The sequence below is a fragment of the Sardina pilchardus genome, chromosome 7 (assembly GCF_963854185.1).
Source record: "Sardina pilchardus chromosome 7, fSarPil1.1, whole genome shotgun sequence".
NCBI lineage: Eukaryota > Metazoa > Chordata > Actinopteri > Clupeiformes > Clupeidae > Sardina > Sardina pilchardus.
The window spans coordinates 2,384,711-2,403,437 of NC_085000.1; the positions used below are offsets into that span (position 1 = coordinate 2,384,711).

Below are 18,727 nucleotides of genomic sequence, written 5' to 3' on the forward strand. Positions count from 1 at the left end.
GCTTGTTTGAAGATGCCCAATCAATCTGTGGTCACTGTAAAATGACATCTTGTAAAAAGCATAGAATTGCTTTTTTATTATTCTTTTTTTTAAATGCTTTTTTATGTTAAATTGCTCTTTCTTAATGACTGTTCATATCCAACTGCAACACTGTCCAAGTATTGCTCATGTAGAAGAGACCGTTGTTAAGCGGCTCAATTCTATCCTGTTGTTTACTACTAACAGCTATAGTCTGCGTTGGTCAGTGCATGCAACGTGTCCAGTAGCGAGGGATGCGTTCAGCTCATTAAGTGCTTAAGGCACCAGGACTTTCGCTCTTTCGCTGAAGGTGCTCGCTGCTGTCCTTCTGGCATGTGACTGAGAACACAGCTGCTCGGGTCAGCCAGAGTCAGGCAGGCAGTCGGACCTGCCCGTTCCACTGACCACTGTGACACTCCCCTTCACACACACGCACACACACACACACTGACACAAAACAGACATGTCCAGCTCGGCTTACTGCCCAGGTGTCACGCGTCATGCTTCTTAAGAGTCTTAGTTAGGCCCCCTCAGTGGGTGAACCTTGACCTGGCCAGCTGAGAAGGAGAGGCAGGAAAGACTGACCGTGATTAACCATTTAATGGGTTTGTCCTGGGAGATTGGCGTTCCGCTAGCACAAATAGGGAAGCAATTAACCCATTAACAATAATTGAACTATTAAGCCAAGTTCGTCAAAAGCACAGATGCCAAATTCTGGAGAGGACACATCAGTTGGCTGTGTCGCCGAAGCAGTCAGGACAAACACTAAATAGTAAAGCACCGAAGGTCTACTAGTGTGTGGTGGTAGTGTAGTGGTTAAAGAGCTGGGCAAGTGTGCAGTAGCTTGAAAGATGTCGGTTCAATTTCCGGCCTCCACCGTTGTGTCCTTGAGCAAGGCACTTAACTCCAAGTTGCTCCAGGGACAACGTAATCCCTTGTAATATAGTTGACATATGTAAGTCAAAAAAGCGTCTGATAAATGTCAGAATGGATGTGCCTGTCAGCTGGTCACGTGCCTCCAGACGTCATAGTAGTGATGACTTGTAACTGACCTAGACATCAACCATGGATATTCATGAAGATGACACAGACTTCAGAGGACAGGATTCATAGAGAGGACAAACATGACCACATGGAAGCACTGAAGAGTCTGTCCCTTCATTCGCCATATAAATATTCATGTATTGAAATCTCAGAGCTAAAGGTAAATGTTCATATGCAAATGACTCTTGCCGTCCTCTGTAAAACAGAAAAATGTTGGGTTTTTTTTTAGAGAGACTACTGAATGACAAAACAGGCTTTCTGGAAAGAACAATTTGTTATACAATTTATTTTACAAATGAATAGATAATATGTAGAATACTTCAAACACATTTCACTTACACATGTCTACATACACTCTGCTTCTAAGCCAACTTAATAAAATGTGCTTACAGCATTGACTACAGTATCTGATTGGACGCAGTGCATCAGACATATCAGGTGACCACGCTGACAATCTCCTTTGGATGGGATATAGTACCTGACTGCATTTTTACTAATAAATACAGTATTAAACCTATTAAAATCTAACATAAAAAATATCCATACAGAAAAAAACAACTGGTCCGACACTTTCCTGTCTGTTTCGTGTATACGTTGATGTAAAGGGTTTATACATAAGGCATCTACTGAGATAATGTGTCACAATGCAACTAAGCACACCATACAGTATACCACAATTGTGCATTATTTGACTCATAACGTCACTGTCACCTCTGCAGTGTCTAATAACATATAATAGACATGACTGCTAATTATCATTAAAGAAAATGACTATGATGATTAATATGTACAAAAACATTCAGAACATGCTATTTAATTAATACATATGTATCTGACTGGAGCCTATCCAATAAAAGTGATTTGTCCTCATATGGTCCAAAGTCCTCGAAGTGTGTGTGTGTGTGTGTGTGTGTGTGTGTGTGTATGTGTGTGTGTGTGTGTGTGTGTGTGTGTGTGTGTGTGAGTGTGAGTGCATTATTCAATAACCCCCCGGGCCAAATCCAGCTGTTGTAGGTAATCGAATTGCACTGGCCCATGTACAGCAGAACTCGACACGATTCATCTGTTCGGCCTCTTTCCACCCATCCTTAAAGATTGGCCTGAATTTCAGAGTGGTGCCAGGCTTGGGTTTCTCAGGACCTGTGGGAATGCTGTCAGCTGTGTGTGTGTGTGTGTGTGTGTGTGTGTGTGTGTGTGTGTGTGTGTGTGTGTGTGTGTGTGTGTGTGTGTGTGTGTGTGTGTGTGTGTGTGTGTGTGTGTGTGTGTGTGTGTGGTGGTAGGGTGAAGGGGGTGGTGTTGAGGGTTAACACACCAGGGGGGGAAGAAGAATGACCGCGGGAGCGCCTCGTTGCTAAGGGGCAGCGGCGCTCTTCACGGCAGCTGCTGTGGGGCAGTCATGGGGGCGGAGCCTGCACTGGCCGTGGGTGTGGTGGAGGTTGGAGCGGGAGGGCCGAGCGAAGCAGGAAGTCAGAGAACGAGAGCTGCAGTCACAGGCGCCGTCCCGCTGGGAAACAAACACAGGAGGAAGAAGGCTGTCAGGGCACATCATGGTGACATTTAAACCCCCCAGTCTAGTCCTACAGTACACTTCAGAGTCTCTGTTTGTGGCGCTAAACCAGCCTGGGAGAACTTCCTGCTGGAAATGTATCCCATGTGGTGCGCAATATAAAAAGATTCAGAAGCCTTTGAATGCGCAAGTTTCTGTGTTGGGTAATTTCATGCGTAAGAAGGTTTTACGGCTCTCTTAGGGCCGGGCGGTGCGCTGGTCACAAGCCATGGCCTTAGAGTTAGACTTGAGCAATTTTTGGAAAGGCTTCTTTATCTCCCTATCCTCCAGGAAAAGATAAGAACGACCGCAAACTGTGCATGCTGAACGTCATAAGAGAAGACCCTGTGGGCACATGGTGACAAGGTCTCTCATGGAGCTGACGAGGACATTGGATCATGCCAGACATACCAGGATAGGATAGGATAGGATAGGATAGGATAGGATAGGTATACTTTATTAGTCCCCAAGGGGAAATTACGGAATGAGTGGAAAGTCCTCAAAGGAGAAATCTGGTGATTTTTCACTTTGAGCTCCATTTCTCGAGGTCACAGAGTTCTGTTGGTACGAACACAAACAAAAACATTCTTTTTTTACTCCAGCTTCCAGGTAGCTACGGTGCAACACTCTAGGGGCATGTTCATGAGCCTCTGTTTTCATGCCCCCAGAGTGTAGTGCTGTAGCTGCCTGGCTAATTTAGCTGCTGGCTGCAACAACTCAAACTCGTTTTTTTTTTCATAGGCCTTTAAATGTTGGATTCAAGAGTCAAAACCGTGGTGGCATTACTCACCTCTAGTGTGGCAATACCAGCATTCTTGTCTTTGCTGATGGGCACTTTGCTGGCCTGGTTCTGGCTCTGGCCCGGTGTCTGGGTTTGAGTCTGAGTCTGGCCCGTCTCGTCTTTCTGCCCCTGCTTCATGAACCTCCGGTTCACAATCTTCGTCACGCTGTCGCTCCTGACCAGCGGAACCCGTGACGCCGGCCGCTCAGCCTTCTTCTGCCCCCCCGGGCCGATACTGTCCCTCCGCACCGTGGGTGCTCCGGCCTTCTCAGCCGCCCCGGTCGGAAGCTTGTCCCCGCGACCACACACGTTGCGCAGGAACTCCTGGACCAGGCCGTAGCGGTGGATCCCCACGGGCTTGCGTCCGGCCGACTTGTCTGCGCTTGGCGCCGTTACGGAACCGGTTCTGCTGGTGGTGGAACGGGCCCAGGCAGAACCTACGGACCCCCTCTGGGACAGACCCCACAGCCCACGCTCCTTCGGAGCCTCTAGCCGGGACGGGTTGGTGAGGGACGAGGAAGAGGAGAGCGAGGACGAGGGGAACGACGAGGAAGGTGAGGAAGAGGGGGATGAAGACGAGGAGAACGGTGACGATGCCGAGTGGCGGCGGTAGAGCTTTGGCGAGGTGGAACAAGGGGGCGGCTTCTCTGCCCGCCCGCCGACCCGCTCCAGGGACGAGGACATCTGCTGGGTACGGGGGGACACCAGCGAGGCCGTGGTGCCACGGGGGGACCAGTACTTCCCCGCCGAGAGACCGCGGACGACTTCCGTCTGCATGCCCGTGCTGACCGTGGTGGCGTGCGTCAGCGCTCGGCTCTGAGTCTGGGCCGCAGCCTGAGTCTGGCTCCAGGCGTCCTTCATCAGGCCCCGCCCCCTCTCCAGGGAGCTGCCGCGGCTCGCCCCGCGCACGCTGGCCGTCATCTCCTTCATGTCGTCGCTCAGGTTGGCCGACGCCTGCAGGGGCCCGAACGGCAGGAACGAGGTGGACGGGAGGCCGGCGGGAGGCTGGAAGCCGCAGGGCAGCCTGCTAGCGCCTCCTGTGGGACTAGTGCCGCCACTACCACCAACACCACCACCGCACTCCAGCATGTCATGGAACTCCAGCGGCAGGCCTCCCTGGTAGCTCAAAGCCCCAATGCCCTCATCTCCTCCTCTGCTCCTCATCGCTCTGGGCAGGAAAGCTCCGCTCTGCTTCTCCCTGGTCTTCCCCTCCACGTACGCTTCCTCTTTGTCCCAGGTCAGCTTGGAGAGGTGGACCCTGCGGGCGGACGGCGGGCTGTAGTAGATCCGCAGGGAGGTCTTCTCCGGGGCCGTGTGGCTCCTCTGGGCCGACTCCTGCTGGAGGTCCAGCCCCGGGAACCTGGGTGGCATGACCGGGCAGTCCCAGGTCTTATAGGCGTCAGGCTGGTCCAGCAACGCTGCCTCCTGGCTCAGGTACACCCAGTTTTTATCAGAGATGTCAGGCTGTGCTCGCTTGTGTTTAATCCTGTTGGAGATGTCACACATAAAAAGATGAGGATCAGAATAGTAGTGAACAGGGAGTTCCACAGAGGCATTGATGCTGTAATGTCATGGTAACAGAGAGAAAGAGAGAGATGAAAGTGATATTGTTTGTGTGTTTATAGACTGTATTGTTCTGATTAAGTGTATGTTTGAATGAATGAAGAATCTGACCTCTCTGTCCCATAAGATCTTCCATTCTCAGCCATCTTGCCAACAGAGGACTGAAAGAGAACACACACACAGCTTTAGTTATGTTGAAATGAGAAGTGAAAAATGCTCTGGCAGCTCGTACAAAGATCAGTGTGAGTGAAGACTCAATGCGACACAAGTGGATTTGTAGCCTTCAAAAGAAGCCAACCCAAATGACCATTTGGCTCTTCAGCTGAGTAGAGCAAAATGGAAGGGGGTGGGTGGGATCTCATTTTGTCGACTTGTGGGGTAGCCCACTCGTTTTGAGCATTTATGGTCGCACAGTAATCAAATGAAAAATCTGCCTCAGGAAAGTGTGTCAGGGAGTAAAGAGAGGAGGGATTAGGATCCTTGGGGTGGACAAAAAAGAGCACCACACAAATCCATGGCCAGGAACTATTTCATCTCCAAAAAATAACAAGGATTTCACAAAACTACAAAGTCATCAAAATAGAGACTACTCATACAACAGAAGTAAATTATATGTTGAACTGGATGGAGGCCACGCTAATAAAAAAAAAATCTGTTTCGAAACTTAAGTCAGCTCTCCCTCTGACCCACAAACCTCACACAGAGCCTGAAGCAAATGTACACCATGGGTCACAGACCCAAGAGAAAGGCCCCCCTCCCACCTCCATCTTGTTTTAACTTCCTCTTGGTTGGCCTCTCATTCTCTCCGTATCACTCATACTGGTCAGTGTGGCGAGTCTAAGTCCCCTGCCTTGCCCGTAATGCCCGGATTGCAGCTTACAGTATGTGGGCCTACTGCCCGCTCCACTGCAGCCCAAACAGCGGATTAGCCTCAATTCGGTGGGCACACGACGACGTCCGTCCTTTGATGCCGCCTCGTGAACGTCCAGGGCAGCTGAGTTCACTCTGGGATTTTACTAAGTTTCTTACAGACTGACTGACTGACTGACTGACTGACTGACTGACTGACTTACTTACAGTACTTGGATGTAGAATTACCCCTTTTGACTTAGTTTTTTTTTATTTGAAGTGTAAACCCATGTAGAGGAAGTAAATCTGTTTCAACTGAGCTGATTGAAGAATGATTTCAAGGGCCTATCAAGCATCCCTACACAATGTTGAATGTAAGTTTCAGCTGTGGACAAATGCAGTACAAAGAAAAGCAACCAAGCAAGATTAGATGAGATTGGAGCTGACTGTGGAGCAACAGTTGTGTTGATGCTTGATAATTGGTTGGTCATTAAACATCACCCTGGATAACAATGGCTATTAAATATCGTTCATCTTTATTGACATATAATGAAAAATGAAGCGGACTGTTGTGGTACCTCGGCCATCTTGGCGTGGCTGTTGCCATGGCAGCCCTGCTGCTCCAACTGCAGCTGGTGCAGGTACTCCAGCAGCTCCTGCTTCTCGCAGCTCCAGTTCCGCTCGCGCACCTTCCCCTGCCGCGTCAGCTCCATCACCGCCGCGTACGAGTCCGCCAGCAGGTGCTGCAGCTTCTCCACGTGGTCCCGCTGCAGCGCCACCTTCAGGTCTGGAAGGTTCTTCATCGAGGCCTTGCTGGCTGAGCCCTCCAGCTGAGAGTAGAACATGACCACATAAAGAACATGAATTGAGTTCCTGTGGTCTAACTGTGGTTCTGTAGCTGCTGTACATAGTACTACAGATTTACTATGTGAAGCATACACGTAATCATAGTGGAAATTATTCCAGTAGTGTAAGCACTTGGTATCATCAGTGTTGCAACTGCACAATTCGTTTATAACATTGTATAGCCATTGTAAGTAAGCACATACAGTATGTATTGGAATTGCAACTGAAAGCATTGACATATGCTTTAATAAATACTTTTGCTAGGCTTCTAGGCAATATATATATATATATATATATTTGAAGCATGCCATAGAACCATAGAACCATTTTTGGTTATACAGTATGTAGCACATTTTTGGTTCTATGTGGCACTTAGAGTGCAGTGCGTGGTTGGCAGACCCCTCCTCACCCTGCTGACGAGGCTCCTGAGCTCGCTCCTCTCCACAGCCCAGGCTGCCTTGGCACAGGCGAACTGCTGGGCCATCTCCAGCCCCGACCGCCGCTCCTCCTGCAGCTCAGAGCTCAGGTCCAACATGGCCGCCCTGAGGTCCGCCAGAACCATGTCCTCGGCACTGTCCACCTGAGGACGGTGTGGGTAACATACGCACAGTTACATGGATGGATGCGCTTGACTGCCCTTCATTCTATTCTGTATTTTTGTTATTCTTTATGTTATTGTTGAGTGTTGTACAACTCGTTGTACAGAGTCAAATTCCTTGTTGGTTTACACAAACCTGCCCAATAAAGCTGATTTTGAATGAATGAAACCTTTATTGCTTTGAAGAGAATTTGCCATTCTTATTACTAGATTCAGAGAATAGCCACACACATCATTTATTGAATTATCTGCTTCCTAGTATGCAAGTCCATGGACATACATTGACATACACACAAAGTCTGTGTGCTCCATTATGTATGTTCTGATGCTGTCCTGATGTGCTTTTAGAACCTTCTTTCGACAATGACATTCATGTCCTTCAACTCAACTTTTCTACAAAAGCTTGGTATGATTACATTTTCATATGTTTTCATTTTTTTATTTATACATTCAAGTTCAACAGATATAAAAGTAAAACATCCTGTATATTTCATATGTTCCTGTCTATGTTCCTGTGTCCCAAAGTAGACACTCTTACCAGTTTGGGGAAGATCTTTGAGGCTGTGGGGCTCGTCTTGCTGGGTTCTTCTGAGTCGGACACCTCCTCCCCCTCCATCAGGAGACGTAGTTTCTTCTGGCAGCCCACCTGAGATGACGCACACTCTCAGTGACAGCCTCCGAGTCCATTAACATTAACACAGCTATGTATTTATGCCATTTCTACAGTGCTAGTGCTCAGGGCTATCCATCAATGACAACTTTTCATCGCTGACTTTTCATCGTCTACCCATACACTTCCTCCCACCTTTAATCCATCAGTCATGGAGCTTAACAAATGTCCACATTAATGTAATCATTTCAAGAACCATTTATATTTCCTTTGTCCTGTTTAAGGTTTTCGCTGGGAAACAGTGTGATTTCACCACGGTAAGACTGAAATGCCGTGTCTCTCTACACAGACCATGTTCTGACATGGAAATGAGCTTTTGCAATTATTGACCATTGTCATGACAACTCTGATAATAGACCTCTGAAGTTTGCCTAGAAAAAGGACCCAAAAGCTGGCAACAATAAACTCTCATTGCATGAAACAATATAATGTCTTCATAGTAATGGTTAAAGATAACTCAACAGTTATATATCACTGTAAAAGAGTCTGTCAGTTTTAGAGAATCTATCATTACAATTTTATTATGTAATTGTATAATTGTGTAATTATGTAATTGTGCTCTCCCCCAAACAGAGGATGTAAAAGCTAAATGTTTAATTCTCATTCTTCATTCCTTACCTCAAAGAGACTCTTGGCTTCTTCCCCCTGCCGCCACTGCTGCAGGAACCAACGCAGCTGCAGGGTGAGGAGCACCAGGGTCTCCTGATCACATGGGCACCCGGGGGACAGATCCACCTTCAGCACCAGGGCCTCCTTCTGCTGCTCCATGGGCTCCTCGGGAGGAGGAGGAGAAGGAGGAGGTGCCAGGTCACATGAGCCGGGTCCCCAGCTGTGGGTCCTCCTGCTGTCCGCTGTGTCCACTAAGCTCTTCATACGCTCCAGGAGAGCTTGCAGCTGAAACTGTAGCAGGTCCAACTCGCCGGAGAGGGGGCTTAGGAGGGGTAGGTCACGGGGCCGAGGAAGGGGAAGAGCGTTGGGCGAGTGGTGGTCAGCCTCCGGCTTGGCCAGGTACGGGGACAGCGGCGGGGTTTTCTGGTTTGAGCACGGCGAAATGCCGTTTTTGGTCGGAGCAGCTCTCAGCAGGTCGATGGCGGAACTGACCAGCAGAGCCTGATCACGAAGGGCTAGAAGAGTCTTCAGGTCTTTCCGGCCGAGGTCCGTGCAAGAGGTCAAAAGGTCAGCGCCATTCCTCTTGACCTTCTCCTGATCTTCAGGGCAGTGCCCTCGTTCTTCTGTTTGGATTTGCGTAGCAACCGATGTTGCCGACCCAGCGTCCCTCTCACTGGCGGAAGACAGCCTTTCGCCCACCTCAGGTCCGTCCGCGCAGACCGGCACGGCGAGACTCTCTCGTGCGTCTCTCTCGCTCTCCCTCATTTCGCTCATCTCCGCCCGCAGTCCGCGGTTCTCCACCTCCAGCTCCACAATCCTCCGGCTCAGCAGAGTTGCCTCCTCCTCCACCAGCCGCAGGTGAACTTTGACCTCGGCCTCGCGGGCCAGAGGCGAGTTGGCCATGCTGTCGGACACCTGGGCGTTGTCGACGTCGCCGTAGAGCAGCCGGTACTTGGCCAGCTCCTCCCGCATGGTCTCGTTCTCGGTGACCATCTTGGTCAGCTTCTTGCACATGAGCGCGGACTCCTCTTTCGCAAAGTGCAGCTGGCACTTCAGATCAGCACTGTCATCCTGTGCAGCAAATACACATACATCGTCAATGGCAGTGTCACTTTCACTTTCACTTTATATACTTGTGGTGGTAAGATACCAGTAAATGAGTTTGGGAGCAGAATCTCCCAAAGACTCCATACTTTAAAAAAAAGTGTGTGACCTTTTAAAAACGTTTACATATGATCTTAAATGTCTCCCAATAACACACATTGTTTCCACTGCAAATCATTGCAAAGCAGTACACTGGAGAAGTCATCATCCTCCATTATGCGGAAGGGTGGTTTACCTGTGGGGAGAGCTTCTTTTCAGTCTTGCCAGATGTTGACCTCAAACTCCTCCTCCTCAGGGAATTCTGTGGAATCAAATTATCAGAGTTTTCAAAGGACTCCAGTGTGTTGTGGGCTGATTGAATTTGATTCATAGATATGAGTAATTAACTATTGAAATCAAGCACAAGGATGTCTTTGTACACAGCAGTATAGTGAGATAACACAGAATCTTTTGACTCTTAAAGAAAGGACGACGTACTGATGTTCATTATGGATACAGTACTCCTGCTATCTTTCTCTCAGTGTATGTGCATAGGTGAATACGGTGAAGTTTTATGGAAATACAGGTTTAACACGATCCCCGGCCTTGTCTACAGTATGTCCCCCCGGTGTCCCATAAACGTGAGAATGGGGTCAACTTTGATAGAAGTGTTTGAAGGGATATCTTTCACCCCCATAATCTCCAGAGAGACTCGAGTGTCAGTCGCCACTCCTACAGACTCTCAGATCGAGTAACTCAACCACTCTGCCCACATACTTCCTCGCAGACAAAAACCAGGTCACCCTCTTCAGGGCTCCTTTATAGGGGAAACAAAAGGATGTCCAAAATGTATGCACAAGGCTAAACCGTTTCATTCGGACTGGATTCTTCCTTTTACACACACACACACCTTTCAAAACAACAGATGACCGCCACGGTCAAGCGCAGTAACACAGAGTTCATACGAGCGAAACATCTCTGCGGTGCTGGATATGACTGGAATGTTTTATGAGTGTCAGTCTCTGTGTCTCTGACCCTGTCTAGGCCTTTGAGTGGAGTTCAGGGACCCTAATAACGAGACGTGCTCACAGAGCCCCCGTGGGTGACATAAAAATAACTTGAGTGATCCGGTCTCGCTGGGGACATGCTACCTACTGTCATTTAGGCTTAAAGAAAATAGCCCTCTTAATTAATTTTCAGACGGCGGCCATTTAGCAGACTTTAGAGTATGGACTACCCAAGATTAGTGCATTTGTGGAGGCTAGACAGGACTTGGCTGGTTTGTTATGCGCATGAACGTCTGGAGGCAAGTTGTTGAAATGTTGGTAGTGGACGGTGGTGAAATCTGTTGCTTGGCAGGACTATACCCAAAGGCTTATGACCATCAGACCACCCTGACCATGTCCCTGTTTGAATCCCCCCTCCTCTTACACGCACACACACACACACACTGAGCCACATGCTCTTGAGGCAGTGAAGTGGCCTATAAATTTAAAATTGTGTTAACAGGTCAATGATTCTTACCCATAATCCACCTGAACATTTGTCTGTAGACATACTCGAATGTAATAAAAGTGCACAGGTTGTATTCATTGGGCTCCACGAGGCTGAAGCAAGATGACTCATCCAAAGTCATCCAAAGTCATCTTACACTGTCTACACTGCTCACACATTATACCAGACATTAGACTCCTGCCAACACCAGCACCATGGAAATAAAGCTATTTTATATTCAGTAAAAACTGGCATATTCCCCTATTAAAAATATCATAAAACATAGTCTGGTGCTTGTGACGCTGGGTAATCTGTGTGTGAGACCTGCCCGGGCTGCCTGGCTCCCTGTCTGCCTGCCTGCCTGCATGTGAGGATCAGAGGGAGAGAGCAGCTGTTTGAGATGAGCGGACTGGGGCTGAGCCGCTGCGATCCGCCCCTAAGCACCGAATCCTGGATTAGGGCTGACCACATGCCGGGGGGAGGAGGACAGTGGGGACGGCCCTGCCACCGGAGGAAAACCCCAGGGCCCCGTCTCAGAGCAGACAAGGTGGACGGAGGGGTACAGGAGGGGAGACCCAGGACACGAGGAGGTGAAACAAAAGCTGATCTGACAAGGAGAGGAGCTGATCAAAATGGAGGCCCTGTCTGTAGGGGGAGGGCTGGGGTTTTACCAGAGCGACAATGACAGACTGCAGAAGTGGGCACAGATTCAGGACTTTAAAAGTCCGGAAATCTTCAAGGTTTTTTTTTTGCAAAGTTATAGATATATACCGAAATGTCATGTCTTGACCCACATTCGGACACATCCTAAATCCTCGGAGCCAAGGGGCATAATAAGAGAGGAGGCAGGCTGGAGGGATCTCCTCCTCTTATCTATTTTTAGACATTTCCTCTGTCTGCCTTTCTCTCTCTTTCAGTCTCTCACCCTGTCTGCCTTTTTCTCTTTCTTTCTTTCTTTCTCTCTCTCAGTCCCTGTCTTCCTTTCTCTCATTCAGTCTCTCACTCTCTGTCTGCCTTTCTCTGTCTCTTTCTCTGTCTCTCCCTGTCTGCCTTTCTCTCTCTTTCAGTCTCCCTGTCTCTCTCTCTGTCTGCCTTTCTCTCTCTTTCAGTCTCTCTCTCTCTCTGCCTTTCTCTCTCTTTCAGTCTCTCTCTCTCTCTCCCTGTCTGCCTTTCTCTCTCTTTCAGTCTCTCTCTCTCTCTCTCTGTCTGCCTTTCTCTCTCTTTCATTCTCTCTGTCTCTCTCTCTGTTTCTGTCTCCCTGTGTGTCTCTCCTTCTCCTCTCCTCCCCCTTGGGAGGCTGTGAAGAGTGTCAGCTGTGCTGGCCTGGAACTCAACCCCTACATGCTATGCGCTACTGCCCTGCCTCACAGCCAGCTGTCTACCACGCCCGTGGGTGCCTGCCACCCGGGTTCAAGGGCACCCCGAGCCCCTGAGTCGCCAATGGGACGACGAGGGCTGGCTGGGTTGTGGGTTGGGTTGCGCTGGTCGAGGGGCATCATGAAATCAGTTTACAGCACTCCGACCCCCTGCCCAGCTGAGCTGACAAATACAGCTAAAGGATCGTGTGAAGCACAGTGTGATCTTCAAAGAGTTGACTTGTGCAGCATGTCAGTCTGCACCCATAGTATAGTCTCCTAAGCATGACCCTGAAGGTTGTTGCAATAAGGATGGGCAACATGCATGGCATGGCATGGCATCTGTGTTGCATTGGTTGGTGTGCTTAACTATTAAAGAAGTGGCATATTCCCCCGTGCACATTTACGCACAGTCACATATGTTGGGAGGCACACAACACCCACCATATGCAGTGTTGATGACACAATGTTGTCACACACTGTGTGCGCGGGACAAAGACGCAAGATTATATTCGGACCTTTACTGATCTCTGCTCTGACACAATATGGCAGAGTGCTTTGGTTTTAAGTGTATGTACGTATACAACTCAATTGTCCAGTCCTGGGGATAGCAAAATAATGTCACACAATGCGAAAAATGTCTTTATAGTCTAATAATTGGATTAAGAAGTGAATGCTGCTTTTGGAGAGTCTGAATTCGCCATAGAGGTTGTGGGTGGGGTCATCTATCCTTTTACGATATCTTGTGTGAATCTCCCAAATGTCATTATCCTAGAAATGTCAGATTTCTCTATGCCCTTTAGAGACTTAACATCAAAGCAAGCCTGTCAATTCCACTGCAAAAAAATTGCCAGCCAGTCTTGGTGTTACACTTGGAGAAACATGTTCTTGTTCTTCCTCCACTTCCCACTATTTGTGAGTCAAAAACCACGGTGTGGGTCTCTTTTAAACATGAATGGATATCCGAGTTTCCCCAGATATCTGAGTTTTGCAATGTGTTGTCTATCGGCTGTTTTCAGACGAGAGTGCTCTTTACCTCTCGAGTCTTGTCCATCTCGGTGTGCAGGACCTGATTGGCAACCTCCAGGTCCTGCATGCGTTCGCGCAGCTCGTCGTTCTCCCACTCCAGCTGGGCCTTCTTCTTCTGCACAGACTCCAGCTCGCCATGCAAGCGCAGGGACACGCTCTTCGCCACCTATCAAAGAAGCCTCTGTTCAGTCACAGGTTCTCCAACACAGAGATATATATAGACAGGATATCTTTTTTTTTCTAACATCTCTTAAGTATCTGTCCTTGCATGTCCTGAATTTAAGGGTTTTCAGATTTATCCCTGATCCCTGATGTGTGTGTGTGTGTGTGTGCGTGTCTGCGTTTGGGTGTGCGCTATGGGTTTGTGCATGTGTGCATGCATGTTTGTATGTGTGTGTGTGTGTGTGTGTGTGTGTGTGTGTGTGTGTGTGTGTGTGTGTGTGTGTGTGTGTGTGTGTGTGTGGGTGTGTGTGGGTGTGCTTGTGTTTGTGTGTGTGTGTGTGTGTGAGTGTGCTGTGTGGGTGATAGAGAGAGAAAGAGAAAGAGGAGGAGGAGGAGAAAGAAACAGATTTGTATGAGCAAAGACTTTGTGCTTTACAAGACTTCAACAGGATGTGAGTATTGTGTGTGTGTTTGTGTGTGTGTGTGTGTGTGTGTGTGTCATTTTTAGGAACAACAGGGGTCATCAGGTTTGTGAGCTTGCTTGTGTGTGTGTGTGTGTGTAAATAAACCATGGTTTATTTTGACCTTAGTTGTGCATGGTCTATTGCGGCACTGAGGCACAATCCATATCCTTATGATGGGAGCATCAATCACATGACCGCAGAGATAATTCTTAAGAAACCCCGGTGTTGTTTTGTTTCTGCCGTTGCTATGCTACAGAGTTGGAGTCTTCCCTCACGGCAGGACCATGGGTAAGATATCTTTGTAGTGTTCATGTGATTCTGTACGCGTGATTCTGTTATCTAAGGGCTCAGAGCTGTTTTGTTCTGTTCTGTCCTCCTCTCCTCTCGGAGACTAGGGTTGGAGGTGACATTTCCCCTTTCCTGATGCAAGTTGTTGGATACGAGTTGGAAATGGAGGAGATGATTGAGAAATTAAAAGATTCAAAGTCAGATAGTAAGCACTTCCTGACTGTAGATTTTGCCTGAGGGTTGGAAATTCAACCTGAGATTGGAAGTTGTGTGGAGGTCACACACACACACACGCGCACACACACACGCGCGCGCACACACACACACACACACACACACACACACACACACACACACACACACACACACACACACACACACACACACACACACACACACACACACACCACAAGCACACACAAACCTTTTATTGGCCCACTTTGCACAAAACAAGGTATCAATTTCTCCCTCAGGGCATTAAAATAGACTGAGCATAGCCATTCTCACAGTGGCCACACAGCTGTAATAAAGAGGTGCTCCACCTCAGTGTGTGTGCCTATTTGGCATCTCGCTAAACTGTGTCCAGTAAGTGTTACCTGTCATGTTCCAGAAATACTGGTGCAATAGTGTGCATTATCATTACTGTGTCAACCAGCAGTTCAGTGAGTGTGTAGTATAATGTTGTAGTCAACATTTGTTCAGTTATTGAAAACATAGAATAGCTTGCTAACACCTTCTGACATTATCATAGTGTATTATAAACTATGAACATCACACTGCTGTCAAATACGGCCATTTCAAAACCCTAAGCTACAGTAAAGCATGATCCCCCAGAGCATCTCAAGAAGGGAGAGAAGTTGGGGGGAGACCGTGGAACAGAGTTTCTGTCTAAAATTGAACTTGCTCTCCATGATAAACAGCACAAGGGCATAACAAGAATTTACACAGAGCATGGAGCAATTTTGGTGACGAAGCAGTCTTTGATGTGGTAACTCCTGCTGCACTGATAGTCTTTTAATGCCCTGGAATTCCTGGAAGAGCCCCCACTTCTGATTGGTTGTGTAGTTTCAAACCGAAGAATGCTTTGGCTGTGAGTGGCCCGCCACAAGGAAATGAGCAAATGAGTGGGTTTGTATGGCTGCCTGGCACAGGGAGAGGAGGGGTAGAGAGAGAGGGAGAGAGAGAGAGAGAGGGAGAGAGAGAGAGAGAGAGAGAGAGATCCCTTTCAAACAGAGCTGGGATACCTCCAGAGTGAGGGTACTTCACCACATACACACACACACGCATACACACTACATACACAAACATACACACACGCTCACAAAAACACGCACACATTCACACATGCACGATCCTAGGTGGCACACACACACACACACACACACACACACACACACACACACACTCCTCTTCACACATTCCAGCTTGTACAAGCAACTGCCTCTCCAAACCTATAAATCTACCAGCATATGGCTGAGACACAACCTAAACAAGGACTTTTGCGTAAAACCTCTTTATAGGAAGATAAGTCTTGTGATTCATAATGACAGGGCAAAGATAATCACAACATGTAGTTCTGCTACATTCTGACTCACTGAACCTACTGTAAGCGCTTTCTCTTTGCCATGTAAGTTGTGCAACTGAGGTTTCCAACAAACATCCTGTACAGATGAAGCACGGAGATGGAATTCGTTGGGCGCAGGAAACCTCCTCCTCCAGTTTTCCTCAACTAAGTACCCTGTGCATACTCATACACATTAACAACCAGTCACACGAGCAAGCACACAAACCTGATGACCCCTGTTGCTCCTGAAAACGACACACACACACACACACACACACACACACACACACACACACACACACACACACACACACACACACACACACACACACAAGCAAGCTCACAAACCTGATGACCCCTGTTGTTCCTGAAAATGACACACACACACACACACAAACACACACATAATACTCACATCCTGTTGAAGTCTTGTAAAACACAACCCCTCTTTGCTCATACAAATCTGTTTCTCTCTCTCCTCCTCCTCCTCTTTCTCTTTCTCTCTCTATCACCCGCACAGCACACACACACACACACACACACACACACACACACACACACACACACACACACACACGCACACACGCACACACACACACACACACACATACACACACACACACACATAGGACCACTCACCCTGACATCGTGCTCCAGGGCTCGGATGAGCTCTCCGTCCACCTGTCCAGTCTGGGCCACGCGCAGGCTGCGTCGCTCTGCCTTGCGCAGCCGGTACTGCAGGATGCGGCAGCTCTTGTTGGCCTGCTCCAGCTGCTGCCGCAGGTCCTGCAGCTGGTACACGTCCTCCTCCAGGAACAGGTCGCGCATCTCCAGCATCTCCGAGCGCAGCTCCTCCATCTCATCCTGGACAGAGAGTCAGTCAGTCAGTCAGTCAGTCAGTCAGTCAGTCAGTCAGTCAGTCAGTCAGTCGCACAACTCTCACCAACAATATGCAATAAATATTGTGCTACTGCCCAATTTGTTTGTAACATTGTATGGACAATATAAGCACATTTGTATTGTAATTGCACCTATAACAATTTACTTATGCTTGAACAAATACTTTTGCTGGGCTTCATGACAATATATGTGGTGTGATCTACAAAAACCCATCACATGGCGCCATGGTATTTTAAACATTAACACGTATGCTATATATGTTTGACATTTTTGGTTTATGTGTGCCTGCCTCCAACAAGTCACCATGTGACGCCGCACAGGGAACAGTACCCGTGGCCGTGCGCCTTCCTCCGAAGGATAGCACTCCACTGTGCGCACTGACGTAAGACACATTGGATATGACTGCCAAGCCAAGGACTTATGCTACCGCTGCGTCACAGCGACTGATTCTCAATATTAGTGTTTGGGATTAAAAATGTATTCGATTGTGCGCCTTGACCTCGTCCTTAAATCGTGTGTCGTGACAATGACGGAGGACACTCAAGACAATTAGCGAAAGTGTAATCGGTTCTTGGAGCGTTAATCCAAGACTTGTGACCCACGTGCAAAGTGTCCTGTCATCACACGAGACTCATACACAGAGACAAACAAACACATTTGGGAATATGATAAAAGTTGCATGTAAATCTAAACTATCCAAATGTTGCTTTAAATGGAAAATCTCATCTTACTTTTAAATATTCGTTTTCTGATCTTAAATCCTCGATCTCTCGGAGAAGTTCATCATGCATTCCATCAACATACTCTCCTGTCAGGTCAGAAAATGCCACCGAGGAGCTAAAATTCAGCCGACTGTCAAGTGAGGCGAAAGACCGCTCGTCTGCAGGGGAGATGCTACCCTCGGCAATGCCATTGCCAGGTGCCAAATTAATATTGGCCCCTGATGAACAGATGATGTTTGTGTCTTGACTTCTAATGTCCGAGACACTGTCCCCCAGGCCAATCCTGTCTCCATCAGTATACCCATCCCGACTGTTGGACTCGATGTCACTGTCTGTGGAAAGTTTATTCTCCTCGGAGGTGCAGTCAGACATCTCCGAGCTGCTGTTCGCGGAAGAAAGCTTTCCAGTGGCGCATCCGGAATCTTTGCTCAGGTCGTCAGATGTGTTGCTAGCGTCAGACAGTTTTCTCCGGCCTGACGATTTATTGCGGCTCTTTTGGCTGCCACTGCTCGTTTGCTTGACTTTCCCGGACACTTTTCCCTTCTCCGGTTTCATTTCTTTGCCTCCACTCGGGGTGCGCCGGAGGGTTGCCGTTCCTACTCTGGTCTTGGTAACAGTTTTGCTTGGCTGCGCATCTTGAAGTTCTGCTGGCTGCGACTCCTCGTTTGTTTGGGGTTGCCCGAAACCGTCAAGTGCCGCGTGCTTCTCTCCAACCGGCCGCCCGTGCACTTGATCCGGTGGCGCGCAGACGTCTCCTTCTCCATCGCCCATCGCTTGTCCACTTCTGCGCTTGTTCGGTCGCGCGCACGGCGAATTTGCGTCTTGCCTTGTCTTCGTCATTAACCCAAGTTTGGTACCGTAGAAGTGTTGTCTTTTTGTTTTACAAATCCTTTAAAATAAGCCAATGAAGGCTTTGCAAACATTGAAATAAAAGGTTATCCAAATTGTTGTCACAGTTGTCTGTGATAACCTAACTCTATAAACCTGCTGGCGATGTAGAGCTGCTGTCCATCGCAGTGTAGGCTAGGAGGTCGGCTGGTCAACACTTGTGATGTCACTGTTGGAGGTGACTGCTTTGCGCGTCCAAGGTCTCGTTTCAACCAACTGTTTTGTGGGTGTATGTGTGACAAACTAAACTTGTA

At 48.2% G+C, this 18,727-nt stretch overlaps 1 protein-coding gene and 1 long non-coding RNA gene across 2 annotated transcripts; both read right to left on the bottom strand.

The window, feature by feature from the left end:
* Positions 1–2,413: 2,413 nt before the first annotated feature.
* si:ch211-197l9.2 (protein SOGA1) lies at positions 2,414–17,683 on the bottom strand. The gene is made up of 12 exons (XM_062540159.1): positions 17,595–17,683; positions 16,603–16,827; positions 13,493–13,651; positions 9,864–9,929; positions 8,534–9,595; positions 7,784–7,891; positions 7,057–7,227; positions 6,380–6,631; positions 5,064–5,113; positions 3,994–4,875; positions 3,399–3,894; positions 2,414–2,566 (listed from the first exon to the last, which is right to left on the bottom strand). Exons 1-12 carry the CDS (start codon positions 17,652–17,654, stop codon positions 2,414–2,416), a joined length of 3,684 nt encoding a protein of 1,227 aa, XP_062396143.1. The 5' UTR covers positions 17,655–17,683.
* LOC134087084 (uncharacterized) lies at positions 7,088–8,649 on the bottom strand. The gene is made up of 3 exons (XR_009939799.1): positions 8,534–8,649; positions 7,784–7,891; positions 7,088–7,227 (listed from the first exon to the last, which is right to left on the bottom strand). It is a non-coding gene; the product is annotated as an uncharacterized LOC134087084 (long non-coding RNA).
* Positions 17,684–18,727: the final 1,044 nt, after the last annotated feature.

Coding starts and splice junctions, on each gene's coding strand:
- si:ch211-197l9.2 (XM_062540159.1), bottom strand. CDS start 17,654: ATGCATGATGAACTTCTCCGAGAGATCGAGGATTTAAGATCAGAAAAC. Junction 9,596..9,863: donor AAAAGAAGCTCTCCCCACAG/GTAAACCACCCT, acceptor TTTGCTGCACAG/GATGACAGTGCTGATCTGAA. Junction 4,876..5,063: donor AGATCTTATGGGACAGAGAG/GTCAGATTCTTC, acceptor CATCTCCAACAG/GATTAAACACAAGCGAGCAC.